General features: G+C 42.9%; 1 protein-coding gene and 2 long non-coding RNA genes across 5 annotated transcripts; 2 read left to right on the top strand and 1 right to left on the bottom strand.

The window, feature by feature from the left end:
- Positions 1–5,591: 5,591 nt before the first annotated feature.
- svbp (small vasohibin binding protein) lies at positions 5,592–7,311 on the bottom strand. The gene is made up of 2 exons (XM_029694165.1): positions 7,177–7,311; positions 5,592–6,873 (listed from the first exon to the last, which is right to left on the bottom strand). Exons 1-2 carry the CDS (start codon positions 7,288–7,290, stop codon positions 6,787–6,789), a joined length of 201 nt encoding a protein of 66 aa, XP_029550025.1. The 5' UTR covers positions 7,291–7,311; the 3' UTR covers positions 5,592–6,786.
- LOC115150661 (uncharacterized) lies at positions 7,194–13,501 on the top strand. The gene is made up of 2 exons (XR_003867137.1): positions 7,194–7,343; positions 12,796–13,501. It is a non-coding gene; the product is annotated as an uncharacterized LOC115150661 (long non-coding RNA).
- A 7,322-nt stretch (positions 13,502–20,823) lies between these two features.
- LOC115150662 (uncharacterized) lies at positions 20,824–24,899 on the top strand. 3 transcript variants are annotated; one of them, XR_003867138.1, is made up of 4 exons: positions 20,824–20,912; positions 21,001–21,109; positions 23,468–23,609; positions 24,043–24,899. It is a non-coding gene; the product is annotated as an uncharacterized LOC115150662 (long non-coding RNA). The 3 variants fall into 3 exon arrangements; XR_003867140.1 differs by having other exon boundaries at positions 24,039–24,899; XR_003867139.1 differs by lacking the exons at positions 20,824–20,912; positions 21,001–21,109 and adding an exon at positions 23,310–23,437 and having other exon boundaries at positions 23,546–23,609.
- The last annotated feature ends 862 nt before the right edge of the window (positions 24,900–25,761 follow it).

The raw sequence follows: 25,761 nt of genomic DNA, 5'->3' as shown, positions 1-25,761 counted from the left end.
CAGAAAACAACAGCAGGCAATACAGATACCCGCCATTTTGGAGTCATCTAAAATCATAAATAGCATTATAAATATTCACTTACCTTTGATGATCTTCATCAGAATGCACTCCTAGGTATCCCAGGTCCACAATAAATTTTGTTTTGTTCGATAAAGTCCATTTATGTCCTCTTTGTTAGCGCGTTCAGTAAGCTACTCCAAATGTTGGAAGCGCGCAGAAAATTTTACAACGAAAAGTTTAAAAAAAAGGTCTATTTACGTTCGTAGAAACATGTCAAACGATGTATAGCATCAATCTTTAGGGCCTTTTTAACATAGAACTTCAATAATATTCCAACCGGACGATTCCAATGTCTTGAAAAATGTAATGGAACACAGCTACCTCTCACGTGAATGTGCGCCAATGAACTCATGTCCTTTCCTGAGTCAACAACTTCCTTTGTTTGCTCTCTGTTCACCATAGAAGCCTCAAACAACTTTCTAAAGACTTGACATCTAGTGGAAGCCTTAGGAAGTGCAAAATGAATCCTAAATCACTGTATACTGAATAGGCCCAGTCTTGAAAAACTACAAACCACTTCCTGGTTGGATTTTTTCTCAAGTTTTTGCCTGCCATATGAGTTCTGTTATACTCAGACATCATTCAAACAGTTTTAGGAACTTCAGAGTGTTTTCTATCCAAATCTACTAATAATATCCATATCCTACGTTCTGATCCCGAGAAAGAAGGCCGTTTAATTTGGGCACGTCATTCATCCGAATTTCCGAATACTGCCCGTCACTAAAAAGTTAAGTCGTGGATTGCTCGACCATACTCTGTTTCCTCCTACTGTTATCCACGCTACTTTAATATCTCTAGTTATTGTTGCTACGTGGCGTATCATATGTCCCGTCTTCACATGTCTATAATCATTATTCCTCCAGTAGTATAGTTTCTTTAAATGTTATTATATCCATGTTTCCCTGTACTGCATATTCCTCTACCTCACACCCCAGTATACATTTTCTATAAACCTTACTGGACACTCGCCTATGATGTTTATACACCTCTATATGATTCATAGTATTTCTTCCTAACTTCTAGTATTGTGCAATTCCACTAGTCTTCCTATATAATTTACACTCCTCTCTCCTAGTGCAGGATCAAATGCGTCCTTCCTGCCAGGTCACACTTAAGTGACGTCACAGGATGGTTGTGCAATCTCCCTCACTCAGGACAGGCAACTTCCACACACACACACTCTTACACACTACGTTTGACCTAAAACGACCTGCAGCTTCTAGCCTATCCTGATGCACTTCCTCAAACACAGGGAGACTTTTTATTCATACAGGGTTTTTGTGCAACAGGACCTTGCAAAATCGGGTCAAAGTTCTGTTGCACCCTAATTGTTCACCCAAGCGGACCCCTTTCCCTAAGGGCGGTATCGCGAACACCTATCCACACAGTCTCCTACTAATTTATTGGAGCTGTGTCATAGGCTTTCTACCTACTTATTTATGCAGACCTCTACTCTTTAGAGGTGCATTCATAAGTAACCTATCCAAGCAGACCTTCTACAAATTTTTATCGAAGCGGTATCATAGGCCTTTTCTATTTATTTATTTGTGTTGACAATACAAACAGGCAGCAGCGATGCCACACCAGGCCACGCAGCTAGCTAGTCAGGGCAGACAAACACACCAGCCAGGCTGGACAAGTTCCCCAGATGAACGGTCCGGAGAGAGGGACAACCTGAATCACACACCCAACTCGGACCGCCTGATCAAGTTGAATGGGTTGTGTTAACGCACAAGCCCAGACAGGTCCCGAAACAGTCGTGCCCGGCCAAGCAGAATCAGACAAATCCCTAATCAAACAGGCCACCCATGCAGGTCCGTTGGACAGTCCGACCAGAGCAAGTGAAAGCCCCTCCCTACCGACCACCCAACTCCAGCAAGGCACACAACTCCCTATCCATCAAATCCACACAAATGTCTATCAATAACTATTTTTAACCCCCCAAAGCTTAAGCATGCATGCAGTTATTGAATTCAAAAGCTTTCAGTATTACTTGGTTCTTTAAAAAATTTGGAGAGACCAACGCGGTGCTTCTATCGCCGAGACAGGACTCCCAAAGCAAATCACACAAACATTATACTATAGTAAGAACAAGCTTACCTGTAATAATTTAGTGGCCACCTGTTTGTGAGATTGCCCGGAAGGACCGTTGTCAGCTACAAAAGCGTCATTGTCTACTGGTCCCTATAGCCACTCCTGGCAAGCTCGCCATTATGTTGTGGAAAAATATTGACTCAAATACTTCTCAGATACCGGAGCTTGTGAATTCGATTAGACTTTATCACAGAGCGCAACAAAGCCGAGTTAGTTCATGAAACCACTGAATCTTCATTCTTAGTGCTTGGTTTTTACAGTCTTACCCTTACATAACGTCATCACCCCATTTTCCGAATCTTGTCTTACTTAGTTTCCATTCTCTTATTGGCTCAGACATTGGGGCATAGATTCTATTGGTGGCATGACATGCATACCCCTTAGCTAATGCTCCTGTCCAAAGGTATTCACAAGTTCAGACTCACGTTGTCTTATGTATGATTAACCCATGTGCATGTCCAGTAGCCTTCACAAGATCAGATATGGCCCAGACCAGACACATCTTGGTCATCTACCTTGCCTCATCTATACAAATTCTCCTTACGTTCTGTTTTTTACATGTCCAATGGTCAATTCGATGTTGGTCCAGCTTTGTACACTCACATGGGCTTCAGCCTTCACATGTCTAATATTTAAACTTATATTGATTCTTTTTTCTATTTCAAAGAGAACAGTATAGGTACTGAGAATCATCAGATGACTGGAAAATCTCCAACACTCCCAAGGATGAACCAGACTTGTGGAGGTCTACAGTTTCTTTTGAGGTCTTGGCTGATTTCTTTTGATTTTCCCAGGATGTCAAGCAAAGAGGCACAGAGTTTGAAGGTGAGCCTTGAACTACATCCACAGGTGCACCTCCAATTGACTCAAATGATGTCAATTAGCCTATCAGAAGCCTCTAAAGACATGATATAGTTTTCTGGAATTTTCCAAGCCGTTTAAAGGCACAGTCAACTTAGTGTATGTAAACTTCTGACCAACTGGAATTGTGATACAGTAAATAAGTGAAATAATCTGTAAACAATTGTTGGAAGAATTACTTGTCATGCACAACGTAGATGTCCTAACTGACTTGCCAAAACTATAGTTTGTTAACAGGAAATTTGTGGAGTGGTTGAAAAACAAGTTTTAATGACTCCAACCTAAGTGTATGTAAACTTCCGACTTCAACTGTAGGAGAGACAAGGGATGGGTGTTTTTGATATGATCACGCACATTGCTGGCTGTCAATAGCAGTCCTGTTATGCTCACTTCTTGGGGCAGGCATCGTTTCAGTCTTAGACAAGTCTAATAAGTCTCATTAACCACATTAAGGAGTCAAGTGTTAGTTGTGTAGATATATCTAGTTTAAATTGGTTGGAATCAAACACCCATTGCACATTTTCACTTCACCATAAGATTTATTAAAACCATGCTTTAATTAAAAACAGTGTATCAAACATGAACCAACAGAACAATAAAGGTGGTAGGCCTACAGTTAAGATTGTCACTATAACAGTGTGGAAGTGGACAGCTTAAACTAGGATACAGTAATTTTGACAGAACTGTATCAGTGACATATTAGCCTGTTTTATACAGATTGCTGTATAGTCATTGTAGTACACAAACAATAGGCTTCTCTAAAAACGTGTGTTAAAAACCAAGCAGTAAACATAAGCACCATTAATACTGACAATGTAGATTATGAGAGTTAGATGGGGGAAGAACATTATAATTTGCACTGTGGACATTCACTTTAGGACTCCACAAAAGATTATCATTGAAAATCTTTGAATCTTGGTCATGATTTGTCTTTTAGGCAATACAGGGAGAAGGGTGATATTAAGCTTTGGCTTGGAGTGTAACACAGTGGTAGCACCTCAGATCCATAACATCCATTCTTATGAATAGATTACACCAACGGGTGGGCATATCTAGTCCTGTAGGGGCGCAAAAAAGCCTGGCCATCCCATGTGGCCCTCTGGGACTGAACACCTCTTCATTACACAGTCCTTCTCTGTATATAAACTCAGCAAAAAAAAGAAACGTCCCTTTTTCAGGACCCCGTCTTCAAAGATAATTCGTAAAAATCCAAATAACTTCACAGATCTTCATTGTAAAGGGTTTAAACACTGTTTCCCATGCTTGTTCAATGAACCATAAACAATTAATGAACAGGCACCTGTGGAACGGTCGTTAAGACACTAACAGCTTACAGACGGTAGGCAATTAAGGTCACAGTTATGAAAACTTAGGACACTAAAGAGGCCTTTCTACTGACTGAAAAACACCAAAAGAAAGATGCCCAGGGTCCCTGCTCATCTGCGTGAACGTGCCTTTGGCATGCTGCAAGGAGACATGAGGACTGCAGATGTGGCCAGGGCAATAAATTGCAATGTCCGTACTGTGAGACGCCCAAGACAGCGCTACAGGGAGACAGGATGGACAGCTGATCGTCCTCGCAGTGGCAGACCACGTGTAACAACACCTGCACAGGATCGGTACATCCAAACATCACACCTGCGGGACAGGTACAGGACGGCAACAACAACTGCCCGAGTTACACCAGGAATGCACAATCCCTCCATCAGTGCTCAGACTGTCCACAATAGGCTGAGAGAGGCTGGACTGAGGGCTTGTAGGCCTGTTGTAAGGCAGGTCCTCACCAAACATCACTGGCAACAACGTTGCCTTTGGGCACAAACCCACCGTCGCTGGACCAGACAGGACTGGCAAAAAGTGCTCTTCACTGACGAGTCGCGGATTTGTCTCACCAGGGGTGATGGTCGGATTCGCGTTTATCGTCGAAGGAATGAGCGTTACACCGAGGCCTGTACTCTGGAGCGGGATCGATTTGGAGGTGGAGGGTCCGTCATGGTCTAGGGCGGTGTGTCACAGCATCATCGGACTGAGCTTGTTGTCATTGCAGGCAATCGCAACGCTGTGCGTTTCAGGGAAGACATCTTCCCTTATGTGGTACCCTTCCTGCAGGCTCATCCTTACATGACCCTCCAGCATGACAATGCCACCAGCCATACTGCTTGTTCTGTGTGTGATTTCCTGCAAGACAGGAATGTCAGTGTTCTGCCATGGCCAGCGAAGAGCCCGGATCTCAATCCCATTGAACACATCTGGGACCTGTTGGATCAGAGGGTGACGGCTAGGGCCATTCCACCCATAAATGTTCGTGCCTTGGTGGAAGAGTGGGGTAACATCTCACAGCAAGAACTGGCAAATCTGGTGCAGTCCATGAGGAGATGCACTGCAGTACTTAATGCAGCTGGTGGCCACACCAGATACTGACTGTTACTTTTGACCCCCTCTTTGTTCAGGGACACATTATTCCATCTCTGTTAGTCACATTTATGTCTCAGTTGTTGAATCTTATTTTCATACAAACATTTACACATGTTAAGTTTACTGAAAATAAGCGCAGTTGACAGGGAGAGGACGTTTCTTTTTTTGCTGAGTTTAGAATATGCCAATAATCTTGTCTTGTTACATTCACAATGCATGTCCACTTATGACAACATATGGAGCATGTTGATAACCAATGGCTGTATCCCCAGAGTGTTTGAGTCTGTCTGCGTGTTATTGTCCTTACACTCCATGCACTAAAACTGTTTTGACTGGTGCAGTGACAACATTGCACATACCAGAAAACACAACCGTTTCAGCGCATGATGACAGGAAAGGCAATAGGAGAGCACACCACCAGCGATCCACATGATTCTTATGTCTATGGCAACCACTGCATAACAGGACCAGGATTGAAATATCCCTCAGCAAATGATTCACAGTTAGTGCTAAACGATTAGTGCTTTTTGAGGTCGGTTCGGGTTCGGTTTGATTATATAAAAAAATAAAATCAAGGTTTTGGATTATTTGGGTTGTATGCTGTAATTCAGAATAAAACAATGAATCAAAGTCCCATGATGGTAGTGACTGCTCATTACTGCTTATCACTTATTAACCATTTATTCACAATTTCAGTTGTGTATATTACATTTGATTTATGACTTATTTCATTCCAAGTCAATAGCTCATCTCTATAGAGCTGCTGCATATGCTTTCTGACAAAATCTCTATTTTGTAGTTCAAAGTAAATAAGGCATACTTTTATGACTGCTGAATACCAACTATCAATCACTTAGAATAGATCATTTATTTTCAGGTGGAGATACCTCGGGAAGTAACAACTGCTCTCTATATCCCCCTAATGATTGTGCATTCTTCTGCCTCTTCTGTAGCAGGCATAAAAGAAAGACCGAGCAAGTAAATGTGCAATGGATAATGGTCATTGTAGTTAATTACGTTAAGTAGAATATTGGCCTTTTGGAAACTACAACTCCCTACTACATTGCACAGTTCAAGCAGGATCTGATTTATCTCTAGAGAAACTGTGCAATGGGCACAGAAAACAAAAAAATGGAATTCAAATAATTGAACCCAAGTAGGTGAATTTGTTGTTTAAAAAAACGTAAAATAACTGACCCCTCGGTTAATCGCTCAGCAATATTCACAGTTCAAAATGTCTGTATGATATGTAAGAAATACTCTTGTTTTACTGGTTAAGACTGTAGTTGAACTGTGGGACAGGGCTGCTGAAGGTTAGGGTTTATGGTCCTGGGCTGCCATTGGGAGGTTGTCAGTCACTCTCCCTGGGACTGCATCTGCTTACAAAAGGCCTCAAACTGCTGCTGCTCCAGCTCTGTCATCACCTTATTCAGGGCGTAGATCTAAAATACACACAACAATGAAGATCAGCCAACTAGTAGTGGCATCATAAAGCATGGGCAAAGGTTGTGTGTAGGGTAACTATTGTAGGTTATCCTTATCACTGAAACATGTCATTTGACCTCTGCAGAAGCTTGAGCAGTTTGAACTAATTCAACCATCCATGGAATTGCAGCCAGTTATAGCCTGTGTACTGTCAAATGACATGTTTGACAGACGTGGGAAAAGACGGACCATTTAACCAACTCTTGTCATTTAGCTAGTTTGAAAGAAACGGCCACCCAAGCAAGCCATTGTGACTTTACCTCTGCCCGTTGTCGTTGTTTCAGTTCCTGCTGGGCGGATTTCTGCTTGGCCCTGTCGCCGCGTGTAGGAGTGGAGTTCAACTTCGCTTTGTCTTTGCGACAGGTGGGCTCCATGGTTACTGACTGACAGCCACCACAGCACAACGACTCGATCAACTCAACCTGAAGTAAGATTACGCTTTCAATCACGTGAACATTTGAACAAATAACTAATGGACAGTGCGATCAACAATTTATACTACTGTGTCCACAAACACACACACACGGTAAGCTGCCATCTTTGCTACCTAACCTAAATTAACTACTGTAGCTAGCATTCCAATTCTAACGTTAGCAACTAACGTTAGTCGGAGAGCACTTAAACTCGCCAGCTAGCTAGCCACAGCTTTAGCACAAACACATACAATCAAATTACGTTTATTTGAAAGGTATCTGGTATTAAAAACACTTACGTTCAATAAGAGCTCAGATTGTCAACACAGAAAGTGCAGACAACAACAGTCGCCTGTTCAAACACTGAGGTGTAAAACAGCTGTTTGGAAGGAAACCGTGTGTAACCAGAAAATAACCCCGGAATGGTTGTCATAACACGTACCAACGTTGGTTCCTACCTGAGATAGCTGTTATTTCCATTCAAGTTAACGGCAAAATAACGTCGGTATTTAGTTTTATTTATTCACATTAGAATAACCACTTAACGTGTCCAGTTTTTAATCGCATAAATCTAATGAGCTTTTGCAGTTTATATCAGAGGACGAAAGTCTATACAGATGACTAATAATCGACCAAAAGATGTCACTCTTGCCCCACTGATAAAACAATAATTTACAGTATTGAACATAACATAAATATCCAATTGTATAGGTTACCTTAGTCTATTTGGGTGAAAGTGGATGTCACATGATGTATACACATACATACATACATACATACATACATACATACATACATACATACATACATACATACATACATACATCTGCCAAAATAATGGAAAGACTTGAGTAAATGAGAGATACAAAATATATTGAAAGCAGGTGCTTCCACACGTGTGGTTCTTGAGTTAATTAAGCAGTTAACGTCCCATTATGCTTAGGGTCATGTATAAAAATACTGGGCAGGCCATCATTTTGGCTACGCACCTATAGGATGAGAATGCCCCCATCCACAGGGCACAAGTGGTCACTGAATGGTTTGACGAGCATGAAAACAATGTAAGGCATATGCCATGGCTGTATCAATCACCGTATCTCAACCCAACACTGAGACATCATTTTCCACCACTATCAACCAAACACCAAATTATGGAATTTCTGGTGGAAGAATGTTGTCGTTTCTCACCAATAGAGTTCCAGATACTGGCTTGTGGTGGCCCAACGCCCTATTAAAACACTTGATGTTTTCCTCTATTTTGGCAGTTTCAGTGTGTGTATACACACACACAGTGTACAAAACATTAGGAACACCTTCCAATTTTTGCCCTCAGAACAGCCTCAATTCATCAGGGCATGGACTATAAGGTGTCAAAAGCATTCCACAGTTGTGTCAAGTTGGCTGGCTGTCCTTTGGGTGGTAGACAATTCTTGATACACAAGGGAAACTTAAGAGTAGGGGAAAACCCAGCAACGTTGCAGTTTCAATTGTTTCAAGGCTTAAAAATAATTACTTAACCTGCCTCCTCCCATTCATCTACACTGATTGAAGTGGATTTAACAGGTGACATCAATAAGAGATCATAGCTTTTACCTGGATTCACCTGGTCAGTCTATGTCAGGGCTGCCCAACCCTCTTCCTGGAGATCTACTGTCCTGTTGGTTTTCGGTCCAACCCTAATTTGGAATATCTGATTCAGCTAGTTCAGGTCTTGTTGAGCAACTAATTAGTAGAATCAGGTGTGTTAAATTAGGGTTGGACTGAAAACCAACAGGACGGTAGATCTCCAGGAAGAGGGTTGGACTGAAAACCAACAAGAGGGTCGATCTCCAGGAAGAGGGTTGGGCAGCCCTGGTCTATTTCATGGAAAGAGCATGTGTTCCTAATGTTTTGTACACTCACAAAACTCGGTTTCATGCTGTAAAATATTTTACAGTTCACAGATCACCTCATCCACAGCTCTGTACATCTGTGGTGTGGATGCCTGTGAGTGTTAGGAGGAGAAAGCTGCAGGCCTCTGTGTGGATATTTTTTTTCTCTATTCTATTATATTCTTCCTTCTAAATGCATGGGAAAGTACATTTTTTATGAGTGTCTGATCAGTGAAGTGAGGAATGTGGATAGGAGAGATTCTGTGAACAAGCAGATAGCTTCTTCCTGAAGCTGGGACAGTTTAATGCCTTACTGAACTCAGCTTTGATTACCTAGGTGCCATCATTCAATAACTTAATTTGGGGGCTGTTTGGTAGGTGTTTATCTTTGTGAAGGAGGAGAAGATGAGTGTGTATGTGTGTGTACGCGTAAATATGTGCTTAATCTGAGAGTGGCTTGACTGAGAGTATGTCTCAGGCTGGGAGCCTTTGTTATCCCTGGAGATTCAATATGTTCATGAGTCTACTGTCGCCAAGGAGACAGGCATACTCACATATAAACCCCCACAGACCACCCAGACCCACCTGTCACACACACACACACACACACACACACACACACACACACACACACACACGGGGGTGGCCCAGTATAGGTTCATCACCATGGCAACACAAACATCCATTACTGTATAGAACAGAATAAGACACTGAGTCTTATGGGAGAATCTTCTGAGAACACATTTCTCTTCATGAATGTCCACGTAGACTTGATGATATCACTGATGGTGAGGCTGGGGGGGGGGGTGTTTGTGTGTGTTTTGTAGTGAACCTGTAGAAGTTGGCATGTGTGTCCTCTTGCAAGGCTGTGTCAGATTTATCACGCCGCATTCCTATGGAAGTCCAATGGAATTCCGATGGCATTCCGATGGTTTACCTGGATTTCATCCCCAAACTCAAAAGAGTGCTCACCCTGGAATAATACAATATCCTGAAAGGAACAACTGATCCCAAACACATACACAAGCGCACACACACGCAGTGGGATTCTGTTGGTAGAAATGTGGAGGAGTGAGTAAGTAAAGAAGAAGAGAGAGGAGGGGTAGAGAGGTAGAGAGAGGAGGGGTAGAGCAGAAGAGAGAGGCAGGGTAGAGAGGAAGAAAGGAAGAGGGAGGAAGGGTAAAGAAGAGAGGTAAAGAGAGGAGGTAAACAGAAGACGTAGAGAGAGATGAGGTGGAAAGAGGAGAAATGTAGAGAGGCGAGGTAGAAAAGGGGTATTATGGGGTGAGGAGCAGAGGAGGGGTAGATAAATTAAAGGTAGGGAGGAGGAGGGTATAGTGGTGTGACTCTGTTAGGAGCGTTGTTGATCTATATCAAATTCAGGGGAAGCGTCACTCTGACGCCTCTTTCACACGACCTACACAGGCACCTTCAACCATCCACATACACTGCCTTACCACAGCCTCCCAAGCCTGCCAGTCTGCTCTGATGCCAACACACACATACACAAGCAAGCACATACAGATGTAGGATCTTAATTTGAGCGAGTTTGCTACAGCAGGAAAATAATCCTGCAGCAACAGGAAATGTAAATTATTATGTGGATTATATATCATGGAGATTTTTGTAGAGGTTTATACATTTTGAAACTTCAAATACACTACAAGTTTGCATTTCCTGCTTTGCAATCTGTAGGTATACATACACAGCATGTCATTCAGCACAACACACACTCAGTCCATCAATCCTAAAAATAACTTACTGGGTTGACCGTGCCTAAAATAACTTTCTAACTGAGCCTCTGTCTCTCTCTCTCTCATGCATGCACGCACATAGACACAGAGTTGCTCCCTCTCCACACCTGCCCCGCAAACAGAGCGAGATGTGTCGCCATCACAAACAGCGCAGCACCAGCCGGCAGGAAATAGGTTAGGAACGACCTGACGAGCCGGGGTCAGCTCGCTTCTGCCAGCTCTGTCAGGGTGGATATTAGACTGCATTGCCACACACACACATTCTCCCATATACTGTCCGTATATTACTCTCACTTTCTCTCTCTGTCTCTCTCACACACACACACACACACACACACACACACACACACACACACACACACACACACAAAGACACTAATGTTAATGTAACTTAGCACAGGTGGTTCAGAGATGCTTGCGTGATGACAACCTAACATGTTGTCTGAAAACTTGTGTGTGCTCCCCTAGCTAATGCCTAGGCTTAAGCTCAGTAAGGTAGGCTAGCAAAGTCATGTTGCAGACAAGCCAGGTTTCGATATTTGGTAGGTGAATGCTATTTATATACAATGCAAGAGATGATTCTGGATCTAGAGGTTGTATTTACAAAAATATACACATGATATAAATAATTGATCACATTGATATTGCGCCTTTCCAGGTGCTCTAAGCGATGTAAGGGTGGGAAATTCACCACATCCACCACCAATGTGTAGCACCCACTTGGGTGATGCACAGCAACCATTTGTGCCAGAACACTCACCACACATCAGCTATCAGGTGGAGAGGTGAGGAGTGATATAAGCCAATTAGGAATGATGGGGATGATTAGGTGGCCATGATGGAAATGGGACAAGGTTGGGAAATTTAGCCAGGACAGCAGTGTTGTTGGTCCGATTGTGTGGGAATGGCGCTTTGTTCTGGCTGAAGCTAGACAGTTGTTTCTGTTCTGGCAGTTGTTTTTGGAGTGCCAGGTTGATCGGGAGGAGGTGATGGCTGTGAGTTGGCTGGGCTGGATATTGCAGAACTTAAGATTGTGTTTAAGGTTGTCTTTGAAGCGCTTTTTGGGTTGGCCTGTCTTCTGGTGCCCGTGCTGTAGCTCGCCAAAGAAGATATTTACATTTACATTTAAGTCATTTAGCATTCTTGGGAGACGGTGTTGGGGCATCCTGATGGTGTGGTTGGTCTATCGGAGCTGTGCCTTAATGATCTTAGCCCCAATGCTGGTGTTGTTAGATATCTGCAGTACCTCCCAGGTTGGACACATTGTCTTGCCACCAGATACCCATAATAGATCTTAGAGATTGTGTGTGGAATATCTTCAGCTGCTTGACGTGAAGTTGGCTTTAAGTTTTACAGCCATACAGCAGGGTTGTGATCACTACAGCATGATATATTTTTATCTCTGTGGAAAGAGTGAGGGTGTATGGTTAAGTATCCTGTTCCTCAGCCTTCCCAATGACTGGCTTGCTTTCAGGATTCTGCTTATTATATATTGGTTGAGTGAGCTGTCCTTGGAGATGGTGCTCCCCAGATATGTGAAGTGGTCGACATTCTGGAGCTCAGATCTACTGAGGTGGATGCTGGGCGGTCAGTGGGTTGGACATGGGTGATAGTTGACTGAGGACTACAGTTTTTTCCAAGCTGATGGTAAAACCAAAACTCTGGTAAGCTTCATCAAAGCAGTCTGCCAAAGACTGGAGGTCTACCCCTGTGTGCATGAGGAGGGCACTGTCAATGGTGAAGATATTCTTGTATTTTGGTTTTTGCTCGAAGCCCGCGCAGGTTGTAGATTGAACCATCATCCCTGTATCTGATGCGGATTCTTTTTTTGAGGTCCTTAGTAGCGTGGATGAGGACGGCAGTGAAAATTATGTTAAAGACCACCGGGCCCAAGATACATCCTTGCTTCATACTGTTGGAGATGGGAAGGCTTCAGAGATGTCACCACCACAGCGGATCTGGCCTTGCATTCAATGGAGCTGAGTATTAAACAGAGCGGTTTCTGTTTTCTTCCTAGAATTGTGACTCTAACTTTTTAATGGTTTAAGCTACAAAATATTTTGACCCCATATGTGTCTTCTGTTTTCCTCAGAACCCCTTAGAACAGAGTGGACAGGACCAGGCAGTAAATCAGACTGGTTTAAGAAGAACATTATCAATGATGATGTTCTTTTCTACACAGAAGATCATTCACAATTTGTGCCTAATGTTTTCCTGAACTTCCTTTCTGATGCATTTTAAGCCATACTTCCTTCAGATTGAAATATTATTACAAATCAGTCTGAAACTTTTTTTGACATAGAGGGGTTATTTCGTAAGCCAAACCGTTTGGACACTACAGAGTTATCCGCTGTATCTCAGCCACCTTCCACCACAGATGCGGAAGGCCGCAGTTGACAGATGTGGAGACGCAGCCCATGCAAAATAACAGAAATCTCTGGCTTAGACAGATGGATTTCGATGAGGACTTTCTTTATTATGCTAATTTGATTTCCGTGGGGGCACGGACATGAACTCTAGGGGTTAATTAATGCAGGGAAACTGAAATCTGTTTTACATCATTTCTACCAGCATGTCACCTGTGTAACTATAAAACTCTAAATCACCTTTACTCCACACACAGAAACGCATACAAAGCTCCCCCTCGCCCTCCACTTGGCAAATCTGACCATAACTCTATCCCCCTGATTCCTGCTTTCAAGCAAAAAGTCAAACAGGAAGTACCAGTGACACGCTCAATACGGAAGTGGTCAGATGAAGCAGATGCTAAGCTACAGGACTGTTTCAATAGCACAGAATGGAATATGTTCCGGGATTCATCCGATGGCATTGAGGAGTTTACCACAGCAGTCACCGGCTTCATTAATAAGTGCATCGACGGTGTTGTCCCCACAGTGACCATGCATACATTTCTCAACCAGAAGCCATAGATTACAGCCAACATCTGCACTGAGCTAAATGCTAGAGCGGCTGCTTTCAAGGAGAGGGACGCTAATCCGAACGCTTATAAGAAATCCCGCTATACACTCCGACGAACCATCAAACAGGCAAAGTGTCAATACAGGACTAAGACTGAATCCTAATAAACCGGCTCTGACGCTCGCCGGATGTGAGCTGCCCAGTGACGAGAGCCTACCAGAAGAGCTAAATGCCTTCTATGCTCGCTTCGAGGAAAACAGCACTGAACAATGCATGAGCTCACCAGCTATTCCGGACGAGTGTGTGATCACGCTCTCCGTAGCCGATGTGAGTAAGGACCTTTAAACAGGTTAACATTCAAAAGGCCCTGGGGCCAGATGGATTACCAGGATGCATACTCAGCGCATGCGCTGACCAACTGGCAAGTGTCTTCACTAACATTTTCAACCTCTCCCTGATCCAGTCTGTAATACCTACATGTTTCAAGGAGACCACCATAGTCCCTGTGCCAAAGAATACCAGGGTAACCTGTATAAATGACTTTTGCCCCGTAACACTCACACCTATAGCCATGAAATGCTTTGAAAGGCTGGTCATGGCTCACATCAACACCATCATCCTAGACACCCTGTACCGCTACGGAGGGTTGTGCGTGAGGCCCAGTACCACAGGGGGGCTGAGCTTCCTGCCATCCAGGACCTCTATACCAGGCGGTTTCAGAGAAAAGTCCTAAAATTGTAAAAGACACCAGCCACCCTAATCTACCGCACGGCAAGCAGTACCAATGCACCAAGTCTGGAACCAACAGGACCCTGAACAACCCCCAAGCCATAAGACTGCTAAATGGTTAGTCCAGATAGCTATTTGGTTAACTATTTAACTATCTGCATTGACCCTTTTTGCACTAAAGTTTTTGAGTCATTACATAACCTGCTGCTGTTTATTATCTTTCACTTTATTCCTAGTTATATGTACATATCTACCTCAATTACCTCGTACCCCTGCACATCAACTCGGTACTGGTACCCTGTGTATATAGCCAAGCTATCGTTAGTCATTGTGTTTTATTACAGGTAGCCTAGCGGTTAAGAGCATTGGGCCAGTAACTGAAAAGTCGCTGACTACGTGAAAAAAATTGGTCTGTGCCCTTGAGCAAGGCACTTAACCCTAATTGCTCCTTTAAGTTGCTCTGGATAAGAGCGTCTGCTAAATGACAAAAATGTAAAATTATTACTTTTATTATAACGTGTATTTCTTTTCTATTATTTCTCTATTTGCTTTCTCTCTACATTGTTGGGAAGGGCCAGTAAGTAAACATTTCACTGTTAGTCCACACCTGTTGTTTACGAAACATGTGACGAACACAATTTGATTTGACTCTTCCAATCATATGAATGCTCACAGCAAGGGCATGTCTGCATGATGCTGATGAGGGCCCCCTTGCTGGACTTCTCTATCCTGTATGTTCGGCTGCAAACAGAATATCTCTCACACAACTTCAGCATGCAATCGTATGAGGTGGTGTGGACCGGGAGGGGGCTGTGACAGGGTGATATAATAGACAGCCAAATGGTAAATTGCATTTTGCTCTGAAGAAAGGACAAAGCTTTTTGCTAATGCACTTCACATCCAAAATGACTGTACTAGTTGTATCTTCTTGGCTGGGAAGTCTGGTATTTTTTAATACAACTTTTCACATTTCACATAGCACACTTTACCTGTCGTTGTTGATGAAGCCGTCTGTGTTCTCAGGGCAGTAACTCAAGTCACTATCAGAGGCCTCATTATGGCGTGTCCTCTCATAGGAGTCAAGGGAGACTGGCAACAATGGAAGAGGTGTCACAAGGCTACTTGTGTCACATGACACACTTTTATTCTGAGGTCTTGCCTGACAAGCTGTGAAAATAGTGAACATTGAATGAAATTATTTTTTTTTGGGGGGGGGGGGGGGATGTGTTAAACCATTGCAATCACATTGCTGGACATGTTATGATAAACACCTTTGCTCATTCTGGTAGGTTCCGGCATCCGTTCATGACCAGGGGATCAGTCTGGCACCTAACTGTGCGCTTTGTCTAACAGAAAAACAGGGTCAATGATTGTCATCATGCCTCAATTATAAACATAGCTCGAGAAATAACAATATCTCGTTTGGAAGCTAATTCTATGCTTTACAGATGTAGACTGACTGGCTCCAGATTGGATTAAATTCAGGTTGGTGACGCCGTTACACTATGCAACCAACTGTGAATTGTTTTGCTATGGCCCTGGGATGGTTTGAGTTTGTTGCTGCTAGTCAGACATGAGTTAGTTAGTACCACCATAGCTGAATACAATATTTATTTGTGCCCTAGACATAGGTTGCACCTCGTAGGCTAATGTGACTGTTTCGTCTAAATTACACTAACTTAGAGTGGCATGGAAATATGATGACATTGCTAAAGTAGACAAATAATTAGAAGGAAACAATTTTGCCATATTATGATGTCAAATTTACTCTAGGGAGATGGCAATGTTGCCATTACTCTTACTAACAAAGTTTGTAAAAAGCTAAAATACGGTGGTCCCCTCAATCTTAGTTAGCTTGCTAAAGTTAAACTGCATCTAAAGTCAATAAGGTGACATCATCATGACATTCTTTTGAAATGTTATTGTTTTTCCAAGCCAAATCCAAGTTGTATTAAGGTAGGCTAATGTTAGCCAGCTAGCTAGCTAGTTAGGTAGCTAGCTAGTTGGTAGCTAACGTCAGCTATGCTAGTGATGATAGTGATAATGATTACCAAAATATACTTATACCATTGCGTTGTTGAATACTGGTTTCTGATTGGCTTGAAGGGCATTCTAGAGCGTGCATTATTTCCTTATAGCACACTGTATATTTGCATGGTAGAATTCAATGGCTATAGTTAATCTGCTTTTGAAAGCAGAAGTCAAATTGAAAACATTATTGGCATTGTTGAATTCAATTTTCATAATAGCAAGCCAGGACTGTTGGTTTGGTTAGCTGGTCTAGCTAGTCTGTTTGTTTAGTTACCAAGGCAACTACAGTCACTATCTAGTAAACTTGGTAGCTACTTCAGTAGATGTTGAATACATTTCTACTGGCAAATGAACACATTTCTAGTGGTAATTGTGTTAAATTATAGCCTTGGTATAAAAGGGATAATCAACTGGGGGCTCTATGTGTTGTCTGGAAAATAATGCAACTCCGTGGAAGGTTAATTCCACTCCGCTAGAGAGTTGTGGAACACACCTTCCAAGTCATTCATTTTTTCCCGTAGAACACATAGCCCCTCGTTGATTATCTCTTACATAACCAGACACATATCCAGTGGTCTATGGTCTAGCTACCGGTATACTCAGCACCACTGGAACAATGAACTCAAACCACCTGTTCCGCATGCAAACAAACCATAGTTGTTGGCTGTACATCCTGCTGGAAGCATGCATTGTGTAGGGCTTTTCAGTCTCAAATGGCTGTGATCCTTTGAACGCCGGTGGTTGGGGACGGCGAAACAACGGAGCCCCATTCAATGAAGGGAAGCGACGTGAGCGGAGGGGCGATTTGCACGTGGAGCTTGGCAAAAGGGGGCATGATTTGTTGATAATGGTTATCCAAACCCAACCTTCATTTACTCCTTGTGATGGACGGCTGTTCCAAGCTCTGTTTTAGAGGAGACTGACTTTATGACCAAAATTATCCTATTTACACTTTGTAGTCAATTTTTAAACTAAAATAAATATCAGAACTTATATCGATACCACATATGCCACTTTCAAATGGATTAGTTGGTTTTTAGGGGCAGTTACTCTAACATTTCTAAATCATTTCAATAATATGATAACAAGATGAAGGTGTTTGAGTTCACCCAATATACTGTATAAAGCACAATGTTTGATGGGACTAGCGAAAGCGTAGTTCATTTAGTAGGCAATGCTTGTACCAAACAGTCAGTCTGTTTGTGTAGGAAGAAATGGAGGGCAATGTCTGACCGGATATTTAGCAGGCATGTGATGTCGAAGCTATTTACATGAGCAGCTTTTCAGCTCAGCCAGTATGAGGCTCATTCAGTTAAAGGGTCACTCTTATCTGGACTGACTTAAGGAGGAGGTTCTTCTGTTTTCTGTCTCTTTTTCCATCTCTCCCACCTCTCCCCTCTCTCTCCCCTTTTTTTCATTCCCTATGTCTGTCTCGTCTGTCTGTCTTTTCTCTTCTCTCTCTCCTCCTCCTTCCGCCCCTATTCTCTCTCTCTCTCTCTCTCTCTCTCTCTCTCTCTCTCTCTCTTCCTCTCTCTCTCTGTCTGTCTCTCTCTGTTAAAATAGGAGTGGTAGCCAGGCAGGCAGGCTGGATTGTCCTGGAGACTGAGAGACTTTAGACCCTAATCTCCCGTCTCCTCTTCCCCTGTACACACACAGACACACACTCACCCACCCCCAACCATGGCTGTGTGTGTTTGTTTTTTAAAATGATATTGTATGTTATGTGGTCTCCCCTCTGGTGTTTGGTTAATGCATCTTGTGTATGCTATACTGCGTGTATATTTATGATAATGTATGTTACTCACAGACAAACACACCCACAAACATCTGGTGATCACAGAGCACAGAGCAGGCTTTTATAAGGTTTTATCTCCATTGTTGGTTCACAATCAAGTACAACAATTAACTTGTGTTTTTCAGAATTAGCTACCGTTCTCTCTCTCTCTTTCAGACTTACACACACACACACACACACACACACACACACACACACACACACACACAGTCCCTGTGGATAGGACACACTCCACTGGTTTCCTGATACAAGATCTGCTTGTAAATTGTGATGCCCCCTAACCCATACCATATCAACCCCTAACCTTATCAACCTTGCTCCTTACACCCCCTCATCTACCCCTCTCACACTTTAACTCCTGCGCTGTCTGGTGTGGGGTGGAAGAGGTTGGAGGGGTGGAGAGGTGGAGGTGGGGGGTGAACAGGCCTCTCTTTAAGCCTGTGTGGGAGACAGCAGGGCCAGTGTGTTTGGGCTGGCGAGCCCAAGGCTTCAGCCCCGGCCTCCTCTCTTCCCCAGGAGCTGCTTCTCATTAGAGCTGTTTGTTTTGGCAGCGGCCTGGTGGCACTTAGCAGCTCCACGCACACACATGCATGCCCATGCTCAAACACACACACAAACACACATGCGACGTACACGCGTGCACACTATTTGTTTTGGCAGTGGCCAGGTGGCACTTAGCGGAGCTGCGCCACATTAGCAATCAGGCTAACACACCACCATGTTTATGTTTGCAGAGCCCGGACAAAACACACACCTTTTTCTCTATCTCCCTTAGCTCTCTCCAAACTCTACTCACACACACACATGCACACGCACAGACACACACACACAGGCCAGCATGCCTCACTGTGTTTTTATGTTTGCTGAACACTGACACCCGTTTGGTTTAGATAGAATTGATAATACACTAAAAAGAGCCTGTCAGTCCTGCCTACTCGTGCCAGGAGAAAAACACACTACACTTACACACACACACACACACACACACACACACACGCGCGCGCGCGCACGCAACACTACATGCATACGAAACACAGTGTAGAAAACAAACTCAGTGTTCTCTCCTCTCCCAGAGTGTTATTTGGACACTAACCCTCCCAATTTTCTGTCTGGGTCAGGCTGTGGACAGCGGCTTGTGTTAAGGTTGGTGTTAGGGATTCGGTTTCTCTGGCTGTTTCTCTACACACACCAGGAATGTGATAAACAATACACACATTCTTGGGAGCTGGCACACACACACACATTTGGCTGACTCTGGCCAAATGAATACACACTCAGTTTTACATGAGGAATTCTCCAGTTTCCCAAATAGAGAGTCAGGACCCACCGATGGTTTTTGGATTGTGGGCAGAAACATTGATTTTGTTTATCGATGGGTCACTGGAAAATTTTAAATGCTTTTGACGGCTGACACAGTATTAAAAGTTTGAGAACCAGCTTTAGTCACATGGATGCAAGGAAGCTTGATATCTAAAAGTGCCTTTAGGGGTAAATTGTGAAAACTGTCATGTGTAGGATGTTGCTGGCACGTGTCTAAATCCTATCCATAATAGTATTCTTCATAAACCATGGCCTCGAGGGCATTATGGTGATTTGGATGTAGTTCATTAGCAGATACGTGTGTATTAGCCTTGTGTAGGAGTTTGTCAAAACGAGGTGTGAGGTCAGAGGGTCAGTGTTCGAAGGGACGACTGAGGACCCTGTTTTACCCAGCATTCTCCAGTCAGACCCAGCTGTGAAAACACATGCACATACACTCACAGGGGAGCCAGGTGTCTCTGCATGAATAACCTCAGTGTGTCCTACCTACACACGCACACACACACACACACGCACACACACACACACACACACGTCCATCACCTCATACAGCACCCACAGTAAAGCTGCTCAGCCACTCAACTGTCATCTGCTGGCTTGCTCTCGAGGGAGCAGTGGGTTAGTCGATGCCGGAGCGTTAAGACCAAACACTCCTAATTGAAGAAGATGCTTACAGGCCTTCCTCTGTGTGTGTGTGTGTGTGTGTGTGTGTGTGTGTGCGTGTGTGTGTGTGTGTGTGTGTGTGTGTGTGTGTGTGTGTGTGCGCACGCATGCATGCATTTTAACAGTGCAAGTCCTGGTAGACAGTCAGGTAGTGTCCCGTTGGGGCAGCACCACTATAGGGTCTAAACAAAAATGTACCTGAGCTAATGAAATAACAACATTCAATTTCGTTATTCATTTGAAAAGGGTCCGCTCATTTTTCAACCTACTGTGCAACAGTCTCTGAATCTCTCTATCCTGAATGCAGTTGGGTTGGTAGCAGCCCAGTTTCTGGGGTGGATTATTTTACTTGTTCTGACTCTGCAGCCAACTATGTGTCCCAATCTGACATTGATGTGTGCGTATGTCTGTGCTAGGGTTGAATGGCGGTTACCGAGATTTACCAGGATTTACAGCCCAAAACCACTCCCTTTTCCCGGGATAAATAACTGTGAGAAACCGGTAAATTATAGTAAATTATTTATATGAACAGCATGGCATGACATGGAACTTAAATTATATGCAATGTCTAAATCTGTCTTCTCTACAGCCTCTGCGTGATGAATCAATGATCAGGGTGGGGACAGACCATCTCAGTATGGAGCTCAATTCACAATCCATGTAGACCTATCATCTCATCATCTTTTTTCTTCTGACAGGTAGGCCTACATTTTTTGCAGCATAGTCTATGCTACAGAAATATAAAGACTGAATGTGCGTCTTATTTACCCGTCTCCCATCTGGCTTTCGGGGGTCACCCTGTTTTTAATTGTAAAAATGTAAAAATAATAATTGGTGGTGCAGTTTTAAAACAGCCTATCACTCGATTATCTTTGCTATAAATCAGTGCACGCGCGAGCACTCTCTTGCAGGCTCTCTCTCCATCAACTCCATTCCAATTGCATCCAAAATAGATAATCCTGTTCCAGATTGATATATATCCCTATATATAGATGTTCTAGCCTACCTCTTTCAGGTAATAAATTCAATGCAGTATTAGCCTTATATTTAACTAATTAATGATGTGTTATGCATAATAAGCTTCTAAATTATAGCCTCTGTTTCTTGCGCAATATGCAAGCACCTGTGCCTCGCTGGCCTTTCCTTAAGAAATGCTCCTTAGCTCTTGGAGTCCCATACAGGAAAAGCTAGACTAGAATAGCTTTCTGGACATTATTGTTTCTTACATTTCTTATATCAATTGACTATTCGAAGAGGGACGCAAGCTCTTTTTTGCTGAATGTTAAATACAGCAGCCAATAGAACTCAAGGATAGTTTGAAAGAAGCGCTAACGCGCGATGGCGGTGACCTATAGCAGTTGTTTATTCAGACCCATAACCATTCAATCTTCGTGAAGGGAAGTGAAAACCTTTTGCATCTAATTCTAGTCCTATATTATTCAAGGGATGTGATTTGAATGATGAAGATAAGGAGAATGAAACTTATTTAATTGAACTGTTGAAAGCGAGGAAGGAATAAAGCAACAATAGAGAGATAAAAGGGAGGTAGGCTAATAACATTAGGGGAAATATTATGAAATGTGTATATGCATCAGCCTACTAATTATACAAATAGGCCCTATTATATTTAAAAATGTTGTTAACGTAGGGCTCATTAAATGTGGTTAACGTAGGGCTCATTAAATGTGGTTAACGTAGGGCTCATTAAATGTGGTTAACGTAGGGCTCATTAAATGTGGTTAACGTAGGGCTCATTAAATGTTGTTAACGTAGGGCTCATTAAATGTTGTTAACGTAGTGCTCATTAAGTGTTGTTAACGTAGGGCTCATTAAATGTGGTTAACGTAGTGCTCATTAAATGTCGTTAACGTAGGGCTCATTAAATGTTGTTAACGTAGGGCTCATTAAATGTGGTTAACGTAGGGCTCATTAAATGTTGTTAACGTAGGGCTCATTAAATGTTGTTAACGTAGGGCTCATTAAATGTTGTTAACGTAGGGCTCATTAAGTGTTGTTAACGTAGGGCTCATTAAGTGTTGTTAACGTAGGGCTCATTAAATGTGGTTAACGTAGGGCTCATTAAATGTGGTTAACGTAGGGCTCATTAAATGTGGTTAACGTAGGGCTCATTAAATGTGGTTAACGTAGGGCTCATTAAATGTGGTTAACGTAGGGCTCATTAAATGTGGTTAACGTAGGGCTCATTAAATGTGGTTAACGTAGGGCTCATTAAATGTCGTTAACGTAGGGCTCATTAAATGTTGTTAACGTAGGGCTCATTAAATGTGGTTAACGTAGGGCTCATTAAATGTTGTTAACGTAGGGCTCATTAAATGTTGTTAACGTAGGGCTCATTAAATGTTGTTAACGTAGGGCTCATTAAGTGTTGTTAACGTAGGGCTCATTAAGTGTTGTTAACGTAGGGCTCATTAAATGTGGTTAACGTAGGGATCATTAAATGTCGTTAACGTAGGGATCATTAAATGTTGTTAACGTAGGGCTCATTAAATGTGGTTAACGTAGGGCTCATTGAATGTGGTTAACGTAGGGCTCATTAAGTGTTGTTAACGTAGGGCTCATTAAGTGTTGTTAACGTAGGGCTCATTAAATGTGGTTAACGTAGGGATCATTAAATGTCATTAACGTAGGGCTCATTAAATGTATGTAATATATGGCTCGTCAGGCATCAGGTTTGAATTTTCATGCTGATCAAAGCTCTAATCAAATCTAGACATATATATGCTTTATAATGCTCTTGAATGACACTTCCGGTTTTGGCATTAAATACCGGGTTACCTGGGAGAAAAGTGATTTATTCTCGGGATGGAACATTTGTAAAATACCGGGAAAATATTCAACCCTAGTCCATGTGTGTCTGTGTGTGTGTGTGTGTGTGTCTGTGTATGAGTGTGTGTGTGTGTGAGCGTGACGCTGAGTGTCAGTGGCGTTAAACAGGCAGGTGCTGCAGGTGTTGCAGATCTGCTTAAGGCCGTTTTGCTCTCTGAGCTGCGTTCAATGCGGGCGCTGTAAGTAATTGCTTGATTTGACTCTTTCAGCTGTTTTCCTCAGTGATTACGCCAGAGGGGTTTGCTTAAGGCTTGGAGCGTGACAGGTTCTGGAATTTCTCTCCCCAGAGCGAGAGAATCTGTCTTGGGTCACCAAGAGACTCCAGTTACAGAAGAGCAGCCCATTCAGAAGGTGATCCACCTTATCAAAACCCCTCACACGCACACACATACATGCACACTCAAACACACGGACACACAGACACCTGTACACAGACACACACACATCTCCTGTTACAGAGTTCTGCCTGTCAGTAAAACCCAGCAGCTTCTTTCTGATAGCAGAAAGGTAGATAGAGGATGGAAAAGACATTATAAACATTATAGATACAGTAAAGGTGGTGTTACATTGTTTCCACTAAGTGAACTCTAGCCAACCAGTCAGTGTTCTCCATCATTACTACCCTTTTTATCATCAACGCAACAGTCGGATGCTTATAAAATGTCTGCATTTTAGTCTGTCAATGTCTCCGTCTTCCAGTCTGTCCATCAGTTGGTCATGTATTCTGATGCTAGGTGGTTTCAGTTAGTCTCTCTCACTCTCTCTCTCTTTCTCTCCAAGTTAGCATGGCAACACTTCCTGCTGGGCTGAGCTGTGATTGGATGGTCAGGAGAACTGGCTGTGGCCGGAAATCAAGACTTTTGTCATGCTATGCTGCGTGTATCCACTCTGTACTCAACACAAATGCGTAAAATAGATTGTTGATGGTCTTTGGTTCAACATTATAGGGTAAAGGCGTTTCTGTGTGTTTCTGCTGAGCCTGCAACAAGCTGGGCCATGGGAGAGAGCATAACCTAAACTGGGAGAACGCCAGACAGAAAAACAGCAGATGAGGGGTGAAGAGGGTCCATTGACTGATAAAGTGAAGTAGCTTTGGCATGAGACTGGTGCCCTCAGCTCCTAGTGCCATGCATGCACACAAACACACATACACACGCCTTCAGGCTTGCACAAGCATGCGCACAAACACACATACACACGCATTCAGGCTCGCTCAAGCATGCGCGCTCACAAACACACACACTCACACACGCAATGAGTGAGTGTGGGCAATTTCATGGGACTATGCCCTCAGCCCCTAGTGCTGCGCTCAAACTCCTGAAGATAAAAGCCTTAAGGGCCCCTCTAATCTCTATACACCACCGGTGGTTGGGGCCACAAGGTGTGTGTGTTTAACCCACAGGGAAAAGGTGGGTGGGCAGTGGTTGTAGGTAGCTACTGACAAGCATCAACAAACACACACAACAACAGTCAAGCGCCAAGCCATCCACAGACCAGAACGAATAACCTCCTGCTCACTGCACTGAAGTCCCACAGAGCCACATCAATACGCAGGGAGACCCTTCTTAGTCCCTAAATGAACTGGAGATTTCATCTGGCCTAAGGCATAGGGGACCCAACAGCAGGAGAGTCTGTGACACAGTAGGGAGAGAGATAGAGAGAGACTTGTTTGGCAATGTTAACATATGTTTCCCATGTCAATAAAGCCCCTTGAATTTAATTGAATTGAATTGACAGGGAGAGAGAGGGAGAGATATACAGAGAGAGAGAGACAGAGATGGAGACGGAGACAGAGAGAGAGACAGATAGAGACAGATAGAGACAGATAGAGAGAGCAAGAAAGTTTCGAATTTTTATAAACCTGTATTTTAAATATTGGCACACTGCCTTTTCAGAAATTACACAACAAATGTGTCCTTCTTATATAAACATATAAAAAACGAATAAATAAAATTAAAAATAATTTACATTCAACTTATTAAATCAACAAAACATTATTTCCCCTCCTCCACAAAACATACCTCTCCATCATAAGTCAACTTCTCCTCAAACAATGGGAGGTCTTTTTCAGCCAAGAATAACTCAACATCCACTTTTATTCTCGCTTTTACTGATCCTTTAAAAACCCATCTTACATCCTTACTATATCCAATAACTATCTTATTTTTCCTACTCAGATTTTCAATAACAGTGTTATTGAAAATCTCCCCCACAGCTGTAAACGAAGACTCTAGTATTTCAAAGAGAGGCTTTATTCCCTCACACTCCATAAAACAGTGAAAAATTGTTCCTCTTATATTACAAAAAGGACATCCATCTCCAACATCTGAATTAATGACAGATACAAAAGCATTAACTGCAATGATGTCATGTAACACAGTCCATTGCATATCACCGGTAGCCTTTTGTAATGGTGGCTTGTACATTGCTCTCTATGCTGGCTTTACCTTGTCATCAAGGCCCAGTTTTACCCTCCAAGTAGTGTCTTTTCTATTTATCTTTA

The sequence above is a fragment of the Salmo trutta genome, chromosome 16 (assembly GCF_901001165.1).
Source record: "Salmo trutta chromosome 16, fSalTru1.1, whole genome shotgun sequence".
NCBI classification, from domain to species: domain Eukaryota; kingdom Metazoa; phylum Chordata; class Actinopteri; order Salmoniformes; family Salmonidae; genus Salmo; species Salmo trutta.
This window is presented reverse-complemented; position numbering and strand designations above follow the sequence as displayed.